Source organism: Sylvia atricapilla, chromosome 5 (assembly GCF_009819655.1).
Source record: "Sylvia atricapilla isolate bSylAtr1 chromosome 5, bSylAtr1.pri, whole genome shotgun sequence".
Taxonomy (NCBI): Eukaryota; Metazoa; Chordata; class Aves; order Passeriformes; family Sylviidae; genus Sylvia; species Sylvia atricapilla.
The window spans coordinates 33,438,442-33,461,159 of NC_089144.1; the positions used below are offsets into that span (position 1 = coordinate 33,438,442).

The window sequence follows — 22,718 nt, forward strand, 5'->3', positions numbered from 1 at the left end:
AGGGAGGCAATGGGTTGAATGGGAAGGGAAAGCTCCTGCAGGAGCTGAGGGCTGTGCCTGGGGCTGACCACATAAATTCTGTACAAGATTCTTTATATCCCTGAAGGAGCAGAAATGGCTGTGCAAAAATGGCTGCCCAAGATTTCTTGTATCCTTACCCCAGTTTGTGCAGATGAGGGGGCAGATAGCTCTTCCTAACAACACGCAGTGCTGTGTCTGCACTCTGTGAGCTGAGCAGTGCCTCAACACAGACAACCTCAAGCACTGCCCTGCAGTTGTCAGTGTTGTGCAGCTGGGAGCTTGCTTTCCTTCACCATCTTGTCCTCTGCCACATAACAGATGTGGTTAAGGAAGTAGCACAACCCAGGACTCTTCCTTCTAGGCAGTCTGGAAGAAAGGTTGTATAGATACAAGCCAGAGGTCCTGGACTGGATTGTTTTCTCCTGTTGGTGAAGTCTGAAGATTTTCTAGGCTGATCACAGTCTCCTGCACTTGCCTTCCCACAGTGCCCACTCTGATGTTGTCCTTCTCTGGCTGAGACGTGTCTCAGTAAAGCAAGCACAGATCTCTGGAGGCAGCAGTTCTTGTAGTATGCAACGTTAAACTGAAGAGACATGCCACAGACTGCCACTGGGAAATACCCAAGGGAAGTCACAGACTGCTTGGCTCAAATCTCACAGCTTTCAAGTTAGTCTGAATGGCAGCCTTTCCAGAGTGGTGAAGGTGTCTGAGGGCCAAGGGAAGTGCACACTATATTTTCATCAGTATTTTCCTTCTTAAGAAGAAGTACAGGCCTGGGCTGTGGCATGGCCATTGCACCATTACCATGGTGGAGGTGTATAGCCAGGGACAGAGTTACTACCTGATACTGCTGAAGTCTCAGGTCTGCCCAGCAGAGCAGCTTACCTTCTGTTTTCAGTCACTGCCACTTCAGTTCTGGGTCCATTCCTGTTTCTAGGCTTAGACCTATTGTTAGCAGAAGCTTTCATAGGCCTGGAAATTAATTTGATTGTTTATATCTAAGTCTCCATTGTGGAAAATAGGCTGTGCCTCTTTCAGGTTTCTAAATGAAACAAGGACTCTGTCACCGAGTGGGTTGATGTCTTTGTGACCTCAAAGTTGAGAAGAGTGAACATCAGAGGCCATAAAGGGAAATGTTGGCTGACAACAGTTACATTTTGAGCAAAACCACTGAAGTTTAGAGTTCACTTTCCAAACAGCAGTGGATTTTGCAGCAGGTTGACTTGTTTGGGACTTCCCTATGCTATTTACTCTGTAACTTCACTGGAGATCAATGCAAAGGTCAAGAGTATTCGGGAGCTCCTGGCAGTCAAGTCCAGAGATGAGTTCACTGCTGAGATTCCTGCAGCTCTGATCAGCTCCATGCAGTGTTTCCAGTGGGAATGACCGCTGCAGCAGAAACTGCCCTGGGCTTTCAGTCCATATGGTGGGAAGTGACTGAAGAAGAAGAGAGAGAAGACTCTGAAACCAAAGGTGGAACCAGATTGTTATGTGATTCAGTGCTTTCCACCTCTAGGTCATCAATTCAAATCTAGCCTGTTTAGCAGTGACCAAAAATCATTTCCACATGGGCCAAGAGAAATGCATGGTGAACACAGGAGTTGCTGTATCCAAACAGACAAGATAGTCTGGAGATAAACAGTAGCACAATAGTTATTTGTCTGGACAGGTCTGCAAGGTATAACGCTAAGTAGTTTCTGATCAGTTTATCCCTGAATAATAAGGGCTCGGTTTCTTTGCCAATAACTTGGAATTTATATTTCTATCCACTAAAACGTAAGGTTTTCTCTTTGCGCTATAGCTAAGAATGACTGAAACCTCCCCTCTGGCTTTCTCAATAGTCTGTCTGTGTAGGGAGTTATAAATAGACAGACACATATGACGTTTGCCAGACAAAAGAGCCAGCTCATGTTTCCTTAAGAGTATATCAAGAAAACCTCAATGCTGAACTGTGTGCTAGAATTCTTCTGAAAGACAGAAAGTACTTCTTAATATTTTAGCAGCAAAATGCACAGAGTGCCAAACAAAACTTAAGCAAAATGCATCAGGAAAGCTTATCAAGTGTGTGACAGATGATAATGAAGTAACAGGGAAACCCCACAGAGCAGAAGAGCAGTCAGCAACAGCAGATCCTTCTGCTGACGAGCTGTACTGATTTTAGGTGAGAACACTAATTTAAACTTTGCTTATTCAAACACAGATACAAGGTCCGTTAAATGGACATTTCATAAGCTGCACTGCCTTAAATATTTTATGGGAATGCAACCAATACTGCCTGAAACATTAGAAAAATTAATAACTTCTATGATGAACACTGAACTAACAGCTGCTGTACTTTGAATTTTGATTATATCCTTGAGAAACTCACTGTAATACTGTCATGCTTGAACTAACAGTTCAGCTAGCAGATTAATAAAGATGATGGGTTTTCCCATCCTGTTCTAAACATTAAATTTGTACTTGTCAAGATCTGTATAGGTTGGGTCAAAGCAACTGAGAAATAATGGGTTTCATGAGCATAAAAGAAAACAGAATTGGATTTTTAAATGAATTTCTTTCATTGTTTTATTCCTCTCAGAATGTAAAACCATTCCAAATGAAGCAGCTTACAGATATTTTGTAGTGAAGGTAGCTTTCTGTAAACAAAATATGTGAAATCCTAACCCTGATGAAGTCAATTTCTTGACTTCCATTGGATATATACATATGTAATTGGATATATGTGCCACTGCCTGATTTTCAAGACTACCAAAAGAGTAATTTGAAGCTGTGTGCTTTGAATTTGCCAAATTAAATATAAAATTTTATGCTGGTCAAATAATTATTAAAAGTCACTCTGTCACTTGTGTACTTGGAAAACTGATGCTCTCTGCTCTCCCCAACTAATGGAATGGGAATACTCTCTATCATTGACTAACTGGTGCAGCTTCTGACATGTTGCAGACTTTTCCAGCATCAGTCAGCTAATAAATATTTTTGCAATTATTTGACTTCATATTAAAAATTCAGAAGAGTGCCAAGTAGGATAGAAAATAAAGAATAGTTTCACAGATTTTGCCAGAATTCTCCACAGATTACTATTAGCCTCATTTATGAGACTGCACGGAGAACTGTGAAATCTCCTTTGAACTCTAAGGGCCAGATGGTTTTGCTGTTAGATTCTAATGACCCACAGCAGTGTGCATACACAGACACTACGGTTGCCAGTTGACTGCAAACATGTGATGGAGGCAGGAGAATTCATGACCTGTGCTTCCAAAACACAAGTCCCCTCACTACTGAAGGGATAAAAAAGCAGTTTTTCTACGGCCTCAAAAGGGAGATTATTACTAAAGCAAGCCATGAGCATACCTGGACCTGAGGAGTGAAAGGCAGACATCGTACCATGCAATTTCAGGAAGATTTCTGCTGATAATCAAGAAGCTGCAAGTGGCTTTTGCTGGAAGGTGAGGGTTTCCTGGCAGGCTATGTTAGCCCCTGGTCCTGGCACTGTACTGTTCTGTGCTGGAAGAGGGAGAGAACGGCTGGACTCAAACCAATTAAAGCTGTAGGGCAGAATGGTAGTTACTCTGCTGTCATATGGAACTGCTTGTAAGACATGATTTATTTTGGATTATATTGGTTTCAACTGGTATAATATGAACTTCCTGATTTTTCAAAGATATGTAGACAAAAAGATTAAATATGGTTTTACTCATCTTTTAATTTAGAACTACAAGTGTTTGGATGACCTATGAAATTATTTTAATGATCTCTGCACAACACTGAGCTGTCAGCACTATAAATGTCATCCTAACTGGGTATTAGTTTCCATCGTGGCCATTTAGTCTCCCCAGTAGAGCTACCTCCATGCAAATCTCTTATCTGTGTCAAGCTGTTGTTAAAAAACAAAGAGTTGCCGTTGCCAGGAAGCATCAATCAGACATCTTCATAATACTCAGTTTGAAGAGAAAGACACAAACAGAAAATATAAGAAGACCATGTGTGCAGCTTACCCTTGGAGCTTCAGGAATAGCAGTCAGAGGAGGATTTGCATTCAAACCAATGCTTTTGTTTCTGATCACTAAAAATGTGTTCCAGCATTGCTCATACTAGTTGATAAAGATTTACCCTTAACCTTCCAATTTCCTTCCTTAGCTTTATAACATTAGGAAAAGTCACAGCGTAAGAAGGACTTCTGTTAATGAAAAGTGTGACAAATCAAATTTGATACAACTTTAGACTTCTGGCAGAAGATGAATATGAACTCATAACATGAGGCTGCTCTTTTGTTCTTATATCGAAAGCAAAGAATTTGTTTGACCAGTACAAGCTGTAAGGATATATGTATGATATTGACATAAAGTAACAGAATTTGAAAATAAAAAACAAAATGAGGGATGTGTGACATAGGAGGAGTGGAAGAAGTGTAGAAGATAAACAGTTGGGCTTTTAGCATTTGAAAGTTACAGCAAAGATAAAACCATCAAAATTTTGTGTGTTCCCCTTTTCAGGCATTCTGTGGGGCTTTTCCTATTCAAAATTAGGAATATTATCCTCACATTTTAAATTATTATCTTTTGCCTTAGCTCACATACTTAATATTTTAAGCATGGCAAAAGAAATACTGATGCATTTTGGATTTGTTCTTGTTTGATAGACATTTAAATGACCGGGTCATAGGATTTTTCCAACACTCTCACTGGTCCTTTCTGTATCATACATATTTTAAAAAGATACCTAGTGTTGACTTGTACTTGCATATGATGTAAAAAACCCTGAAGTTTGCTTTCAAGTGTATGGAATATCAGATGATGTACATGCATTGTACAATAGCTGTTTTTCAAACTTGGGATAAAAATGAAATGTGAAAGCACTGTGTTGCACAGATCTTCTCTTAATATGGTAACATAAGTGAGAGAACCTCTGACAAAGTAGAGGTCTAAAAGTAGAAGTTCTACCATCTTACTCTACAGGCTCCTAGCACGGACAATATGTAATAGTTCAGAGCTGTCTTTTCTTGCTTACAGCTTTATTTTGCTCCAGAGCACCTATTTAAAGTCTCTTGTCCATGGCTATCTTATAGTTACAGTCTTTTCCATAACCAAGGCAGATTGTCTTTCCAGTTAATTGAACATGCAGATGCAACACTTGTGAATCAGAGGTGTCACTTTCAAAGCCCTGAAAAGATCTTTTAACTCAGTAAACACAACTTTAGCAAGTGGAAGCATTAGTGTGTACAGTGTGTCAAAATGGTTCAAAGGCATCACATCCGAAACAGTTGGAGAAATTTAAGGGGTGCTTGGGAAATGTCGCTATTCCTGAACACCTCTGTTCTTCTGGTCAGGGTGACCTAAGTGAGCAGGCACGAGTTCTCACAGAGCTGGGCCTTACTGGGTTTATATGTCCAGCCACCTTTCCCAGCAGCCAGGCTGAAGCAGGAAAAGCAATGCCTTTGAAAACTGGCACTTGCAGTGATTCAGCTGCCACAAGCTGGAGCCCTCAATGTGACATGAGTGGGCACAGCTCCCAGCGTGTCAGTGGGGTGTGCCACTAATACTGGCTGAGGGACTGAGCCCTGCTTCTGGGCTTGCATAGCTAAGCCTCTTCCATTTAAGGGAGCAAGCATAACATATGCTGAACTCCAGATCCCAAGGCCAGTGGAAACCTAGCAGGCAGTAATTGAGCACTGCCAAGGAGCTCTCAACATGAAGCACTACGATAGCAAAGGTCTTGAATGACTAAAATTCTTTAAAGCCTTGGTCAGTATCAGAGACAGTTTCCAACTGGGCGAAGTACAATATTTTCCCTCTGCTTTTTATGAATGGCTGGATAGGGTTGTGCTGGAGTCAGAGTCCCCTGTGGAAGCCATTCATAAAAATAACAAAACAAAACAAACACATGCAAAAAAACTTTCAAGGTCCAGTCCAAAGCCACTGGGTGCCAGAGGCTGAGAAAACACGCTGGCAGCTCAAGCCCCAGCTATCACTGAAAGTATTCAAGGGGCTTTTTGGTGGTCTGAAAAGTATGAACTGCTGTGTAGAAGGGCAGCTGGTAGAATTACTGTGACACATACTAGGCAGAAAGCCAGAGCTGGCCTTGTTTCAGACATTGTCTTTCCTCTCATTGAAGTGTCAGGACCTAATTCATGGAAAATATGGTGAGTTGGCAGCTCTTTCAGAAGGTTTCATTGAGCTACAGTGAGTGAGAGTCACATGAACATAGAGTGCATGGCCAAAAATATACGGAGATTTCTGAGCTGAAGAAAACAGTCAGCCTCTAAAAATGTCTGTGGATTTCATGCTGTTTGAGAGTAGACACATGTACAGGTGTAATTAACAGGGAAAAAAAAAAAAAAAGGAAAAGAAAGTGAAAAACCACTATTGGCAGATTACAGAAGAGCTCAAGGAATTCTCTAATTATGAGAGATTCTTTTAAAACAAATAATTTCTTTGTCCAAGGGCAGCAAATGTCCATTAATGAGTTCAGGGGCTTCAGTCCATCTGGAGAAGGCATCAGTAAAATATGGGCCTTGATAATAGCTTCTCCATTGCAAGGGAATTTAATGGAAAAAAGAAAGGGTCCACCCTGAAGTTTAAAGACAGACCCAGTCATCACATGGGCTTTTTGTTCCTCTCATATTTATTTGAGAGCAGAACTTGGAGCCTGTTATATACAAAAATATAAAAGCAGTAGGATTCCACTGAGTTAGAAAAAGACTGAAAATAAACAAGGCATCTCTTGTTAAAATGGGGTATTTGTGGTGGGCAGCCTGAATTTAATCAGTTGCATTTAATCTACATTTCCATTGATCTTTCCCACAGAAATATTGCTCTGAAAAGCCAATTACACTAAACTGCTTATTCAGAAATATTCCAGTTATTTCCTACTACACTGTCATGAAGATTAGGTTTTTGGCCATGCACAGGGATGGCGTGTTGGCTTCTGCCCAAGCAAGGCACTAAAATCATGGCTGGGATTAGGAAAAGGCAGGAAGGAAGAGCAGGAAGAAAATCATTGGGTGTGATTCATAGACTTTAAAAACAGAATGTCCGGGGGAGGCGGGCAGGCAGCAACTTTGTCCCACTGAAATAAGAAAAGCCTTTTTGTCCTTTCTGTGTCAGGATCTCATCCTTTATCTATGGTCTTATTGTTCCATGCTGCTCCTAGCACCCACAAGGGTCATCCTATCATCTGGGCAGTGCTGGTGTATTTTAAGCATGCCTGTATTTGTTCCTTAATTGGTACTCCTCTTCTCCCAGCTGGGGATGAAGCACACCAGCACCTTGGTGGTTCTCCTGACTCATGTGTGGACTGTGTTTCCCAGTCCTGGGTGGGACCAGCCAGGAGAGAAACATGCTGAGAATCCATGGTGGTGCCACTAGGTCCTGCATAGGCAAAACTTCCAAGGGCTGGAACCACTGTCCATCCCAGTCTTCTTGATTTTGGCAAGGGTGGCTTTGGTCAAGTGAGAAGGCTCAGGAATGGGGTAATGTATCCTTCACCTCTCTGCCTGAGCTTTGATCCTACTCATGATGAATAGGGAGGGCTTCCACACAGCAGGACACTCCACTCACACCTGAGAGTGTCGTAAGAGAGCAGCAGCAGAGACAACAAAATCTAGTTATAAAATCAGGTCACTCTCATGGTCTGATAAGTTAAGGCAGCAGTACCTAGAAGAGCTGAAAGATGTAACATACTAAGTTAGATTTCACCTTAGCTTTAGTTGTACAAACTTGACATACTCCTCTTCATCCACAGTAATATGAACTACTTCAGAGCAAAGTTGCAGATAGGTACAGGAGAGGCTGGGTGTGAGAGCTTGGTGTGAGAGCTGGGTATGTTCATCTCTTCATTTCTGACTGTGGGTTTTTCCTGTGTTTTATTTCTATTGCTGAAAATATTTTTCCTAGCACTCATAAAGTTAGAGTAAAATGCTCTCACTTAATTTTGTTTCTCACTGTGCCTTTGTTTTACTTTTCAGCCTCAGCAAGTGGTTCAAAAGAAGCCTGCTCAGGTAAGAAAAAACTAATTTAAAATATTTAGACTACTTCGAGTAAAATAATTTTTCAGTATTTCAACTGGGCTCTTTCACTATAAAGAGAGAAGGGAAATGCATCAATCGTATGAGCTGGGGGACCATCTATTGGCTTGCTGAGCACAACCACCAGAATAATGCTTGTGGTTGCCCTTGGGAAAGAGAGGAGGAAGAAGTGGACAATGCCTGCTCAGAATTATCCTTTTTCTGTGATAATGATAGTGATGATGCAGACACTTGCACACTTCCATGATGTGAGTCCAGCAGGTAATAAATATCTCAGTGTGTCCTGAATGTGGATAGGTGGGAAGTGCATTACAGCAAGGAGGGGCATATGCATTAAAAGCATCTCTCTACTTTTCTAAAATATTGTGTATAGGTAAAGCTCTATAAAATAAGGGCCTTTTAACCCTTGTAAAATCATGGTTCAGGCCTGCTACTTAGGTGAAGTAGAAGGGAACTATGGGAGAGTGCCTGAGCTGGAATAGGGGTAGAGAGACTTGAGAGACATGCTGCATGACTGCCACGTGTCCGCATCTTGGTGTATGGTGGTTGGTCGACTTGGGCTTATTGAGCCTTAAAACTTTGTAACCTGATAATCAGCTAACTGCTTAAAAAGGCCTAGTTTTTGCGATAAAAGAGGTTTCCTTTGCACTGCCTAGGGACTCTGCATTGCTCTGCATCATCACACTTTAGGGCTTCTTTAAATCCACAAAATACAATAGGCTGAACTTGGTAACTAGACTGGATCCATCATAAAGAATAACACATTGGAAATTTTTTGTGTTGGGTAGTATTATACTTTTTTAACACTTTGGAAAAAATGCAAGCCACAAACTGTCATGAAACCAGTCAAACGCTGCAGTTACAATCCACTTCATTTTCTTCTCCCAGCCTGCCCTGTGAACCCAAGAACCCCAAGAACCTAACTCTAACACTTTATTATATGTACACCAACAGAGAAAAACCTCTGGGCATAGGAGCAAGTCCATCACTGCTGGGCAGAGTCCATGGGCTGTGCTGCTATACTTCCATGTACATGAATGATTGCTGAGTCAAGAGTGTAAAGGGTTCATTGCTCTTCTGGAAAGAGGTCTGCTTTTAGAAAGGAATAATACTTCCATTTTTCCACCTTATGGTTCTAATACATTATTATACAGTGTACAGTTGTTATGATATCAACTGCAATCTGAGTTAGGAGCTGTTGCATATGAAACAGAAAACATCTTAGCCATGAGTTGAAGGGAAAAAATTATGTAACCCTCCAAAGCATGTGCAGGAATCAGATTTCTACAAAAGAAATCAATACAGTTGCAGCAATGATGAATCCATGGCACAGCTAATAATATTAATGTCTCTGAATGGTGGAGGTAACACACAGGATGAATGTACTTTCAAGTAAGATTAAGTCTTGCAAGGAGAAGTAATGTCTTTTGTTAGGCCAGCTTATGCAAAAAACACAGCCTAAGTCCCCAGCGACTTAGTGTGCATGATCTGACTACACCATGCAATTCAGAACACACCAAGCTGTTCTAACAGAAGATATTTCCTCTCTGTGTCTTGCTTATATCCTTCTAATGTTACTACTACAATCAGGCTATTCCTACTGCAGCATGGTAGTAAATCTGCCGGTGGGCACAAAGCCAGCTATCTCCCCTGTGGCACCTGAGACAGGGAGGCTAAACCCTGCTGCAGAGAGGAGACCAAATCCAGGAGACAGAGACTCCTGAGAGGCTGTCAATGTTGCCTTTCCTCTGGTACACATCAGAGTCAATCCCACTGAGGTCAGCAGAAAGAAGAGGTCTAGAACTGATGGCTCTAGCCTAGCCTAGCAGAAGCCATTGCTGCCAATCGCCTTATAGTGCTGCCAGGTTTCCAAGCTCCCCAGGCACTGACTCCTGCAAATTTTCGTTTGTATAATAACCCTGTGCAACGCTGGGTGCAAAAGAGGAGGAAATACTGGGGACTGGAGCTGGGCTGGGGTGTAGGAGGACAAAGAGGAGACCTGGACTTTGTTGTTTTGTAGCAGAACAAAGTAATGACATATTTAATTGATGGCAAAATGATGTAGGCATTTGAACTGAAACACTAGCATTCCCCATATGGATTTTCCTCATCATTTGCTGAAGCAGTGATTCTGGTAGGGATGCTGTAGCATGTGTCAACCATCTGGATGCCACTGCTGCTGCAGAGGTGCCTCAATAGCATCTCTGTAGGCAGAGACAGAGAGAGTGAGACAGAGAAAAGAAAGCCCTTTGACATTCCCATTAGTGATGGAAGTGTTTGTTGAGAAAGCAAGGAGGCACAGAAGAATACATGAAAGGAGAGAGAGGGCTGTTTAGATCTCTCCAGTTACCACAACTTACTAGTGAAAGAGCACCTTAAATTGTTTATATGCCATTTCTTTACACAGACAACATTTCTGGTTTTAATCCTTAGATGAAAGGATTATCAGTGAAGTCATTGAACTTATCTTCAACCCTTCCTGGGTTTTAACAGGCCCCGCTCTCACGCTTACAGTACCACACCACTGCAGTTTTGCTGTTATAGGTGCATGGCAAAGAACAAAAATTTATCACTGTGAGCAAATGCTCATAACAGTGTCTTCCTGAGGCTGAAAGAAGGGGAGGTAAAACAGTGTAATTCCTGGGATGATCAAGAACTTCGTGCTGCTGGGTTTCACTCAGGTCTGGTTACCTTTCTCTGATTTCTTTTTATAGTACCTAATTTCCCATTAAAGTAGGGAAGTTCAGACTCAGAATTAACAACAAGAACATGAGCTCATGCAGGCTTTCTAATCTGAGCTGTCTAAGGAAATAGTGATAAATTATATAAACATGGGGACTACAGGGAAGTTCATGGAGGATAATGTAAATCTTATACTACATATAAAGGAATCTCTTCCTTTTCCATCTGTTTCCTTCAAAATATCTTCCCAGATGGCCTTACCATGTGGCAGTCTGGATTAAGTTAGAAATGTATACTTTCTTCATTGGTGGGGACTGTGAGAGGTTACAGTCAAGAACTGCTGGTTGATGGTAAGCCTGCCTTGGTAGAAGGGGCAGAAACTCTTGCTCAGACTTGGTCCCTGAGTGGTCTCCTGTGCTTTGGATTTTACATGTATTCTCAAAGATTTCTGTAAGTGTTAATTTACATCACTCTTACTCTTGTTCTTGCTGCTAGCAAATATGTCTATTTAAAAGTCCAGAAGCAGTAGAACAAGATAAAAACCTCATTTTGCAAATAACCTATCACCATTTCCCAGATTTTAAGCATCATGACATCTCTGCCATAATCTAAATCTTTTTATGGATATCAGGTGTTCAGTTTAGCGCCATGAAACCAGAAATAGCAGATGTTTATGTAAACTTCTCTAATATCTTTAAACTTTGCCAGAGCTCTGAGGATTTACCATCACACAGACAGTAAATAGCAGCAGTAAAACCCGCTGGAAACCTACACATCCAATGTCATTAATACAAAACTTTGAATACAGTGATTTATTCACATCTTTGTGACGATCACTGACGCATGCTCTCACACTTCCTTGGGGAAATGAAGAAAAGAGCCAGCATAACTGCGTGACATTGGTAAGTTTAGCACTTTCACATTGATATTTGCCTAAACCTCAAAACAAGACTCTTTGAAATCTGCTCTGTCGCTAAAGAACATACAGCTGGATCTTACAGTCCTGACATAGTAATATTTTTACCGAGGTGTGCAAATACGAAGTCCAAACAGAAATTTCTTCTTTTCCTCATTTTTAAGCAATTTGTAGCTGTTGACTCAGCCATATGGGAGAGTTACACTCTTAAGTAATATAAAGGAAATAGATGTTTTTAAGAAAACACAATGAAAGCAATCAAAATTTTCTGGAAACAGGACGCGTTTTATTTTTTATCATTTCTGCAGGGAAGACATATAATGAACGTAGAACAGCCCTTTGAAAATCTTAATATCTCTTCTAAAATCTCAAAACCTTGGAACTCCTTTGTAGTCTGAAAGAGAGCATACCAGTCAGAAAGACAGTGTGTAAATCAGAATAAAAGTGTAAAAGTCAGAAGAGTACATCTAAAGTATACATAGAACAGTGTACACAAGCAAGTGTACAGAAAACGTACATCAAAAGAATAAGTGAAGCATACTTCTCTACTTCTTCCTAATGCTAAATGCAATAGATGTTTTTAAAACAATGTCCAAAAAAATAAAAATAAAATCCAACAAGAATAAACACTGGAAAGAAAAGTGTTATTTTGTATAGGAAAGAAGATCTGGATTTCCTATATTTTTTCCTGCTACTCATTTCTCAATGTGGGTATCAATGAGGTTATGCGTGTGAATTAGTCATTATAAATATATATATATACCTCAAATTGCATCTATTGCCTATCTCTACTCAATGTAGGACACAGTGAATTCTAGAAGCATCACACAGGCTCTGCAGCCCAGGAGCTACACCTGTGGTTCACACATTTGTGTGCAGAGTTGCAGACTGTGTGCAGAGCTGAGCCTGGTGCCCACAGTGGTTGTGTGGCAGGGCTGACAGGCTGGCACAACCTGGCCAGTAAGCCCAGGGTGCACATACTTCCTCACTGCACTGTGCCATGCAACAAATCTGCACTTCCACAAGCTTCAGGCATTCTGTGTATGTGCTAGCCACCATATGTGAATTCACCCTTTTCCCTTCTGGGAAATTGCAGACAGAAATGTGGTAGAAATACTTCAGAAATCCACTTTCTCAGGTTGAAGAAAGCTTCCAGTGTCACAGACAGAATTGCAAATCCAAACAGGTGCACATACACGTCCAAGAGAGTGAATGCCATTGTCCAAGGCCACCCTGTGTCTTGCAAACCCAGCAATACTGCAGTCTTATTCAACTGAGCCTTGACTGTAGAAATGCAGAATAATCTCTGCCCTGGAAGTTGACCTAGTGCCCTGGGGTTTCATTACTCCTTCCACTACATTCAGCAAGCTGTGTTCGTCTCATGGACTTTTTTCTGCTTATTGATATGATGGAGAGTCAGAAAGTTCCCAGGGGAACTCCCAAAAAGTCAGATCCTGGAAAGGTAAAACTCTCTTTTCCAATAACATATGGAATTTTGTCCTTAAGCACAGGATAAATGCATATGTGCTACATAGGCCACTCCAGAACATCCTCTAATGTGCTGTAGGCTCTTGGTACTGTGTGGACACATGCTGAGCAAGCATATATTGTGGCTCATGGGAAATAATAACAGTCTCTAGCTTTCTTCATGGATGCAGTAGATGGAATTTCATGGAGGATAGTGGGCTTTACATCCTTACCTGCTTTGTCTTTTCAAGGCAAAATGGTGGCAGCTAGTGTGGTTTCCAAAAGAAGACATATTCAGTCTTCCTTTTTATTTTATAATGGGTTTATTGTGACTGGGAGATGCTGAGTAATTTCTCTGATGACTTTTAAAAAAGAGCTGTTTTTGAAATAAAATAAGAAAAATAATCTGGGAGAAAATATAGAAGTTGCAATTACTGCTTCAATGAACAGATGAAGCATTAACTTGGGCTAAAGAATGATGGCTAGGGGAGGTCAGGCATTTCTGACAGAGAATATTTTCTTACTTACATGACATAACTTCTGAATAAACTCTTAATAATGTAATTCAATGATGCTGTGCCTGAATACCCAAATTAGTGTAAGATTGAGGCATGAAAGGTTTTATATATTTATGATTGTCATTTACTACATAGCTATGATAGAGAAACATTTTTGAGATGGCTGCTTCCAGAAATTTGGCTGTGAATAGATTAAACAAATTGAGATATTATATGACCAGAAGGAAGAGAAGAAAAATTATTAAAAACCCCTTCAAGACAGGAGTATATTCAGATATTCAGTCACTTTTAAAGAGTCAAAAATTAGAAGCATCTCAGCAGCAGCCCCATTTCCTATCCTAGCACGCTCTCCAGGCTGCCAGGAAAGAAGTGTTCCTAGTGCTGCTCCCTAAACCTGAGACACAGTGCAGCTCAGGATTTGAAGATCAAAGAGTGATGAAGCAAGAGCAACACGATTTGATTTGATTGAGTCCACACATCTGCTAATCTGATGATAATTCTATCAGTAAGTGCTGACTGAGTCATACATCCCCTTGCTTAATGCACCTTGCTTGTGCACCTTGTCCACAAGGCAAGTTGGGGTGCCTGCCACTGTGCCCCATGCACTGCCTGAGGAGCAGAGGTGCCCCAGTCAGCACTGTGCCAGGACAGCACAGCTTCCTTGGAAACCATTGTTTCTGAGAACTGTGCTGTGTAAGTTCCATTTTAGGTAAGTCTCACAGTGTCTTGATTCCCCTTCTGCTAAAACAGAGATGCTGATGCTCCCTTCTTGCATAAGGGAGTTATCAAAGTGAGCACACTTATAATCTGACGTGACAAAAGAGGAATAAGATTTAGCATGATTTTTTTTTTCTTCATGGCTTGTAAAGGACTGTCTAGGGGATTCAGTCTTGCCTGCTGCAATGTGCCACTTGAAGATGTCATGGCCTTGTCAGCCAGTTTATGAGTCAATAAAAGAGCAGGAGTGCTGTGACTTAGTTCAATGTAGGAGGAGCCTTCATCTCTGAACAAGAACAATAATGGATTCTTGACAGCTCAACACACAACATTTATTTCCCTGAGGCAAACTCTAGGGCAGGAGGCAGCTTTCTGAATGCAGCACTGGTCACACATTTGCCCCTTCAACACAGACATATCATCAGGACCCTGCTCTTTTCCAGTGTGCTGGGCAAGACCTGACCCTAAAAGCAAGGATGTAAAACTTCAGGAACTACAGCTGTTGAGCCACTCCTTGCACAGCACAGGGAATCCGTGTTGCAGTTGGTAGTAGAAGGCTAGAGGATGAAAGGGTGAGCTAAAAGATTTCCCTAAGCCAGCAATGCTCCTCTTCAGCCTCTCCCTACCTCTTCCCTCCCTGCTCCTTACTTGTGGAAGAAGCCTGAGGCAGGAAGGCAACATCTGTGGGCAGGGTGGTTTTGTGTATGACCCCATGGCTGTGGCCACAAAAGGTGTTTAGGGAGGTACTCCATCCAGTTCAGAACTTGGCTCTGATTTGACACAAGCTGAAGTCTCATTAATAATAGGCAGAAGAGAAGGGGCTGTGGTGTGTACTTGGGAAACACCATTGAGGAACATGACTGTGCAGTGTTTAAAAAAGTGCCAGTAGAGAGTAAATTAAACAGTGCTACTTTTGCATACACATGCTACATATTTTGGCTGAGATTTTCAAGAGTAGTAAGAGTCAGTGCTGCTAACACTTGGGTATCTTACTTCATACAAGACTTGCAAGATTCTCAGCAGCACATGGCTATTCCCTGAAAATTAGAATTATTTCAAGATATTTCCTGAGTGATACTCAGAAACTACCAGCATGATCACTCTGTGGACTTACAGTAATAAAATAATCAAAATGCTAATTAGCAAAAATGAGGTGCAGAAGGCTACACAGGAGGAAAGTGCTCTTTTGGTGAGAGCTTGGTACCTTGAGATTCTCATAGAAGGCTCTGCATTTTCAACGCTCAGCATTGTTGTTGCTCCACCACATCCAGCTGAAGCCACTGAAAGATGCCCTATTCCCTGATTTAAATATTATTAACAGATACTCCAGGGTTGTATCCTTGCTCATTTGTTGCACTGAAAAACATAGGAAACAAACCTATGTAACCATTCTTGGAAATTGCTTTATCTTTGCTGTTCTAATTCAGGACCATGTAAATCCTGTTGCAAATTTTATTTTAAATATTAAGTATGCTGTGATGAACGTGTAATAAGGTAAACACAGAGAAAATCAAAGTTAAGGTCACTGAAAATACAGATTTTGTCTTTTAAATAATTTGCTCAGTTAGAGTCTTCACATACCAGCACTAATAAAGTTAGGCTAGGAAAAAGAACAGTATACTCAGCCCTTATTAACATATTTAAACATGTTATGGAAGGAAGCAATAAGAAGACAATATATTTTTTGTTGGTTTTCCCTGACATCTGGGAAATTTTATAAGGTCCACTTGTCATCCAAAATAACAGTCTTAGAATAGAAGAATAACAAGAATTTTTGAGCTACTTTGACTGTACTCTGTGGGCTGCTTGTGGTATTTTGTGAATTTAGTTCCTTGAAGTCAGTGCTGCCATGCTATTCCAGGGTGACACCTGGCCTCCCTGAGCAGTCCCTCAACTTGTGGCACCTGTACCAAACATTAAAATGTAGGATGGACAGGCTGAGCCTATGAGCTTGCCTCCTCCCTTGCAGTTCAGAGAGGACAACTCGGGTGAAGGATTCATAATCAGTGTGAAACAATTGTGACAGACACTTTAAAATTATTTTTCCTGGTGGAGTTTCTATTCTATATCACTTCCATTGATACTGTCACTGCACTGTTCCTTAGTGCTGAGATGGAGTGAAGCAGCCCAGATGACAAACACAGTCTGTGACTGTGTAGTTTGGGGGCCCATTCAGAGCTCATAGTCGTTGATTGCTCATTGGATATTGTAGGCATGGGACTGCTGTGACAGTAGACAATAAGTACAGGAGTATCACAACTTCATGGTAGACCATGCAGTGAGAATTATGGTCCTAGCACTTCATATTGAAGGCTTCAGAAGTGCATAGGTGGTTTTCAGACATCAACACTTTGCCAAACAGTGCATGAAGGATCTAAATCTTTGCATAGCCTAGTGTTTGTAAGCATCTTGAGTTCATCCTTGCAGGACCTAAATGAATAAATGTGCTTTTCTCACAGTGAGGAAGGAAAAAGCCCTTAAAATTCCCTGCCTGACTGTTGGGCATTGTAGCAATCACATTATCATAGCAGAGTCTCTAATGGATTCTTTTTAATTGGAATCTCAATGCAAGAAATGTTAAAAATTTTATGAAGTTTGCTCCAGCAGATGGTGAGCATCACTATGAGGAAGTTCTGCTGCTGATCCCACTGTAAAGAATTTCTGAAAATTCCAGAATGTTTTCAGAAAACGTTGGCTGAAATATCTCTTTAGAAATGAATAATGCTTATATTAGAGAGGGATATGATATTGCCAGTGCAGATCTTGCTTTGTCTCTGCTCTGTCAGTGTAGTCACATTATTCAGGGCCGATCTCTGATCTCAGGTTTGAAGAGTTATTTGCCACACAACAATCATGGGAAAAGAGAAGGAGAGAAATAAAAAAATGAATCACTCACATTCTGCTTGAATTCAGATCTCAGATTTCCCACATCCTGGTATTTAATTTCTCACAGAGTTACCAATGGCTGATCTCACGGCAGGATTAGTGGGAAGAAAAATGAGAGCTCCATTGAAACCAGACTTGAGTCTGGAAGGAAGGAACATGTGAGCTCTAGGACCTGGGAGATATCAGATTCAGGGTAGTGAATTGCTTCCACCCCCTCCCCTTCCCTAATTCTCAAGCTTATTTTGAAGCAAATTCTGGAAACTGAAATCAGAACAGCAAAGACAGAGTTACAGTAAGTTAGGGGGCTCACACATCGCTTCAATAGCCTCCTGAGAACCGTCTTATATAGTGAGACATTAGCTGTAATTTATATTAGTATTTTTTTATGTTTAGAAAGAGGAGAACAGATTAACATTGAGGTATAAATTGCAGTAAATCTGTCTCAGTTGTAAAATAAACATGTTTTGAACACACGTTTCCACCAGGATACCTTCTCTGATTTGATTATAGAATGTGTATGTGTTCAAATGGAAAAGAAATTCTCGTAAAAGATTCTATAATCAAAAGGAAATCATCATTATCTATTAAATTGAAGACCCTCACTCATTTTGAATCAGGTTATCTTGCTTTGAGAAATAAAGAGCTTTGTCCCGTGGATCACTGCACCGATGCATCTGGAGAAGTTGGGTCATTGCTCTGCACTGAGGAGGACCAAACTTTCTCACGCTTTCCACCAGATTGTGTGAAATATTCAAGAAGTTGAAAAAACCTTTAAATGCATCACTCTAAATCCTTTAGGACTTGAACATACTAAGATGACAAGAAGAGCATGCCATTAAACCATAACTACTCTTTCTGGATTACCTGGTATTTGTAGATTTATTGGCAAGGTGGCTTAAATTAGGGATATATTTTTAGCCTGCAGCATTACATAATAAAATAACAGCTGAATTCTTGCAGTAAAAAAGGGAAGGGATGGGGGGAGTTTATTAAAACCAACATGAACCTCTATGATTTTGCTTTTTCGTCTGCACAAAGAGGTGCTCCGTGGTTACACAATCAGTAAAGTTTGCAAGAGAAGCATTTCCATCGCCTCATTGTGCTTGGGAGCTGTCGCCTGCCTTTCACTGCAGACCTGCTGTTTAGTCTGAAACTGAAAATTAAACCCAGAACTTCTGCTCTCAAAGTTAAATACTCTGCATTGCTGGAAGCACGCAGCCTTGCCAGTGTCTGTGTGGCAAAATCCATGATCAAAATCTTCAGACATTTTTAAAAGCATTTTACAAGTCTGTTAAGCTTTATTGTTTTTGTTTGATTTGATTGGGGGGTTTTGGGTTTTTTTGTTAAAAATCATTTTCTGAATTACACTAGAAAGTCTCGTGTGAACTGTGCTGAACTAGCTCGGGGAGCCTGGCTCACTACCTTTAAGAAATATGTTTCTCATTTTGGAGGGCTTTTCTGAGAATGGCCAGGGCAAGGTAGAGCCCTGTATGTTAAACTCACCCCTTCAGAAACAAAAAAACAAGGGATGAGGAAAGCCAGGGGGAGAGCGTGGAGAGGCAGGACGGCGGAGCTCCGCGCTGCCCTGCTGAGGCCGCACCGGCCGGCTCAGCCTCGGGGCTGGCGCTCATAAAAATGTCACCGGTGCCCTTCCACGGTGAAAGGCGCTTTTATCTCCCCTTCCCACAGCCCTTTTCCAGCGGGTACGTGGGGCTGGGCCCGGCGGCTGCTGCTTGGCCTCCCCGCATGGCTGGACCCTAATGAGGTGTGTGCGGCTCTTGGCTGCAAGTTTTCAATCTCTTTCTTATTACTTCAAAGCTGCTGCGCCGAGCTTCAGACAAGTTTGATCACTTGGCAAAATCTCTCAGCTGGGATTCAAAAGGGAAGATGCTTTATTTTATTATTTATTGTTGTGGATAGATAGCTCTTCCCAAACTGTTCTTGCCAGTGGCTTTGTGGTCAGAGCCGCAATGCTTTTTTAAGTGATAAAGGATTGAAGGTGAACAACTTTTGGCAGTTGCTTCCTGTCTGTAACAAGTGGTAGTTTTAGAAGGAGGAAAAAAATGAGAATAGAAATATAACAGGCCTTGCTTTATTTTCCTTTTCATGTTTTAAATTTGGGTTAGGAGGGAGGAGCAAAAGGTAAATGATGTGGGTTTGACCTCCATTTCAAAGCCTCTGTAGTGTTTACCTACCCCATTCTGGGAGACCATCGCTGTAGTCCTTCCTCCACCGTGCAGCATAAAATATGCAGAGAAACTGATGCTGTTCCAAGTACCTCAAGGGCTCAAGAGGAAAGCAGATTGGCTCAGGTTTACCTGTGTGGGCTCCAGTATCCTTTTGGGCTTTTCCATCTCCAGTGCCACAAGAAAGCAGAGCTAAGAGTCACCCACAGCATTTCAGTGAACTAGGCAGGTCTAAGGATTTTTAACGTTGACATCCACCTTCTTCTTTCATCTAATTATGGACACAAATATTAGTGATTAGAGACTATTATTAGAGCCTCTGCTTGCCTTATGCTGCAGCCTGGATTTTGGCTGTGAATGCAGAGCAGTTTGCCACTCCTCCAGTTTACAGCATCCACAAGAGGTTTGTAATAGCAGCTTCTCAAAGTTGGGGTCAGTCCAGCTCAGTTGTGTATATTTCTAACAGCATCACTGCCTTCCTTTTCTTAATATTTTATTTCCTTCCCACCAGAAATGTTTACATATTGTAGCATTGAAGCTCTCCAAGACAAAATACATCTCTGTCAGTGTTGTGTAGCACCCGCAATTGCTTCAAGCACCATTTTCACTTTAGGTCTGTGCTTTGCAGATGTTAAATGGTGTTTCCTGCAAAATTCTTCTGACTAGTACTGAGATTTTGCTGAAGATTTTCAGTCTTCTTTTAATCACATGAGAACAGTTTTTTTCAAAGTGTTTTGACCTGCTTAGGTCAAAAAGGCACTTGCTGTACTCAGATGCCAAAACGCGTTTAAGAAATCTGGCCTGACGTAACTTAGACAGCTGAGTCTCAATTTCAAAAGGCTTCAGCCACACAGGCTTTGGCACTGAGTGACTTGCAGCCTTGCAGGAACCTCACTGCTGAGTTAATTTCAGCGCTGCTTTAAAATCCATGGCAAACTTGGGCACCTGAAGCTGAGGTTCATTCAAGATCGTCTGTAAGAGAAATTGAGAGGCAGAACCTAAGGCAGGTACATTTAGGTTAACTAAATGTCAGTCAGCCTAATTCCTGTTTCTGGAAGTTCTCAGTCTGAGCCTTCCTGGATTTAAAACTTCTTAGTCAGATAAGCCCTTTCTCTCAAAGTAACCAGACAGACTCGTTATCACTCCATTATATCAAACAGTTCTCCTAGTGTGAGATAAGCTAGGAGATAGAGAAATGTTTTTGATTCCCCCTTAATCTAACAGGAAGAATAGAGTTGAATCTATATTTTAAGTAAGCTGTTCTAACTTAAAGAGGAATGTCCTGTCCTGTCCTGTCCTGTCCTGTGGGAATCCTCCTAGACAATGCTTTGGTCCTCTCCAGGTGAACCTGTTGCTTAAGAGACAAAATTTGGCAAAGCCTGGCAAGACACTTCCTCCAGCAGAGGAAGGGGATCTGTAGAAGTGGTTTCTGTGTGTGTAAAGATGGTTAACTCTCTTTGACCTCTACCAGCTGAGTCCCAGCACAGCCCCATCAACTTCACTCTGGCTGCCTAAAGCCAGTTCACTTCCTCCAACAGCTGGGGATGTGTATTATCCAGCAATCCCCATGAGCAGCCTTTTTGCTAGTCAAGCAGTGCTATTCCAGCAGTAAGAGGAGAGGACACACTTAATTTGCTTACTAACTATGTAGCTAAAAAAACCACAGGATGGTGACCTGCAGGAGAGCATCAGCTGTTGGCTTTATTTTCTCTATTCCCTTTCTGTCTTTCACAGAATAATTGCTTATTTATATAAAAGTGGAGTGACTTTAACAGAAGAAATATGCATCTTCCATACACAAAAGTTAAGGGGGGAACTCTTCTTTCTAGAAGGTAGAAAACCCATCTTGAAATATCTGCTTCAAATCAGAAAGCATGGGGATTTTAAAACAAGTCTATGTGTGAATTTCCAATCCAGTGCTATTGCATACATGTTTGCAGTTTTATTAAAATTTAAAAAAAATATTTTTGCAGTTTGTTACATGTTGCCTTTCCGAGTGTGAAAACTTTGAGAACATCTTGAAGTCAAATTGATCTCTAGGATATTTTATACCCCATTGGACTGCTCCCAAGAGCATTAGGCAGTGCTGCACATGCTCACCAGCAAGCACTTGGGCATTGGGAAAGTTAAGCAGCAGCTCAGCAAGGCTGCTTGCTGGTGTCTAAATATTGCTATGCCATCATGCTATGACCAAATCTGTGGTCTTTTGAAGATCAATATATTTACATAACAAAGTGGGCTATTAGAGTCTAGGTCAATAAGAGCTTATACATTTAAAGCAAGAATATTGGTTTTCAGTCCCTACATCTCAACCCCAAACTGCCCTATCGGCTGTGTCTCTCTTTTTGTCTCTTTGTTTATATTTTATGTCATTTAAGTACTGAAAGTTTTACTTGCTTGGGGGGCCCTGCCTGCTCACTGCTTCCAGGGCTGTCCCATGACTTAATCTATGATTGCAGAAGCAGTGGTAGAAGAAGGCAGGGGGTCTCAGAACTGCTCTCTAGCCAGAGTTTTTAACTGTCCTGTTAGGCACCAAACTAAAGGATTTATGCTCCTTCTAGCATGCTAGCAGTTGCAGTGTACAGCAATTGCTTGCTTGTGGTCTGGTTGACTTTTATGTGTTTAGATACAGGGTTTCTGTACTGAAATAATTCCTTAAACTCATTTTTTAATCCAGCAGTAAGAAGGGTTCTATGGCCTTTCCTGTATATAGTCAAGGTGATCTCTTCTGCCCAAATAAATCTTACATTGTGACATGTGAAATATACCTGCAACAATTTGAGTTCTGAATCCAACTTCTGGAGTTAAACTTTGTCTTATAGCTGAGTGACACCTGTCACTGAGCTTGCTAGTGTGCTTTGCAGGGAGTGCAGAGCTCCAAACAGCACATCCCACCCTAAGCTTCACACAGAGAAAACCTCCTCAGAGTGTCTATTAGTGCTGAATGAATTCCTAAAGCAGTTTGATGCTTTGGCTGTAGAGCAGTCAGGATGGCACTGTCCCAGCTGGGCACAGTCCGGGCTCTGGCATCTGCTCTAGAAACCATCTATTCCTATCCCTATATTTCAGGGACTCCTCTGAACATATTAGCTTGCATGCCAGGGGATTTCAGACATGTTAACAGCAGAACAATGGTTCACAGTTTGCAAGTTGCTCTTGTCAGCAGTTCTTTTTGACATATCTATTCAAGCATACCCTCTTGGGCTTAGAAAGCAGCCAGCAAAATCTGTGCAAATGGCTAATACTTTGTTATAAAACAAAAGCCTTAGCAAATTCAGATACTCCATATGCAGCATTACTGT

General features: G+C 41.2%; 1 protein-coding gene across 1 annotated transcript in view; it reads left to right on the forward strand.

The window, feature by feature from the left end:
- The window catches only part of HMGA2 (high mobility group AT-hook 2), a 124,873-nt gene that overhangs the window by 81,114 nt on the left and 21,041 nt on the right, over positions 1–22,718 (forward strand). The window contains exon 4 of the mRNA XM_066320220.1: positions 7,985–8,017. Within this exon, the coding sequence (XP_066176317.1) occupies positions 7,985–8,017 (33 nt within the window). The remainder of the gene's footprint in view (positions 1–7,984; positions 8,018–22,718) is intronic.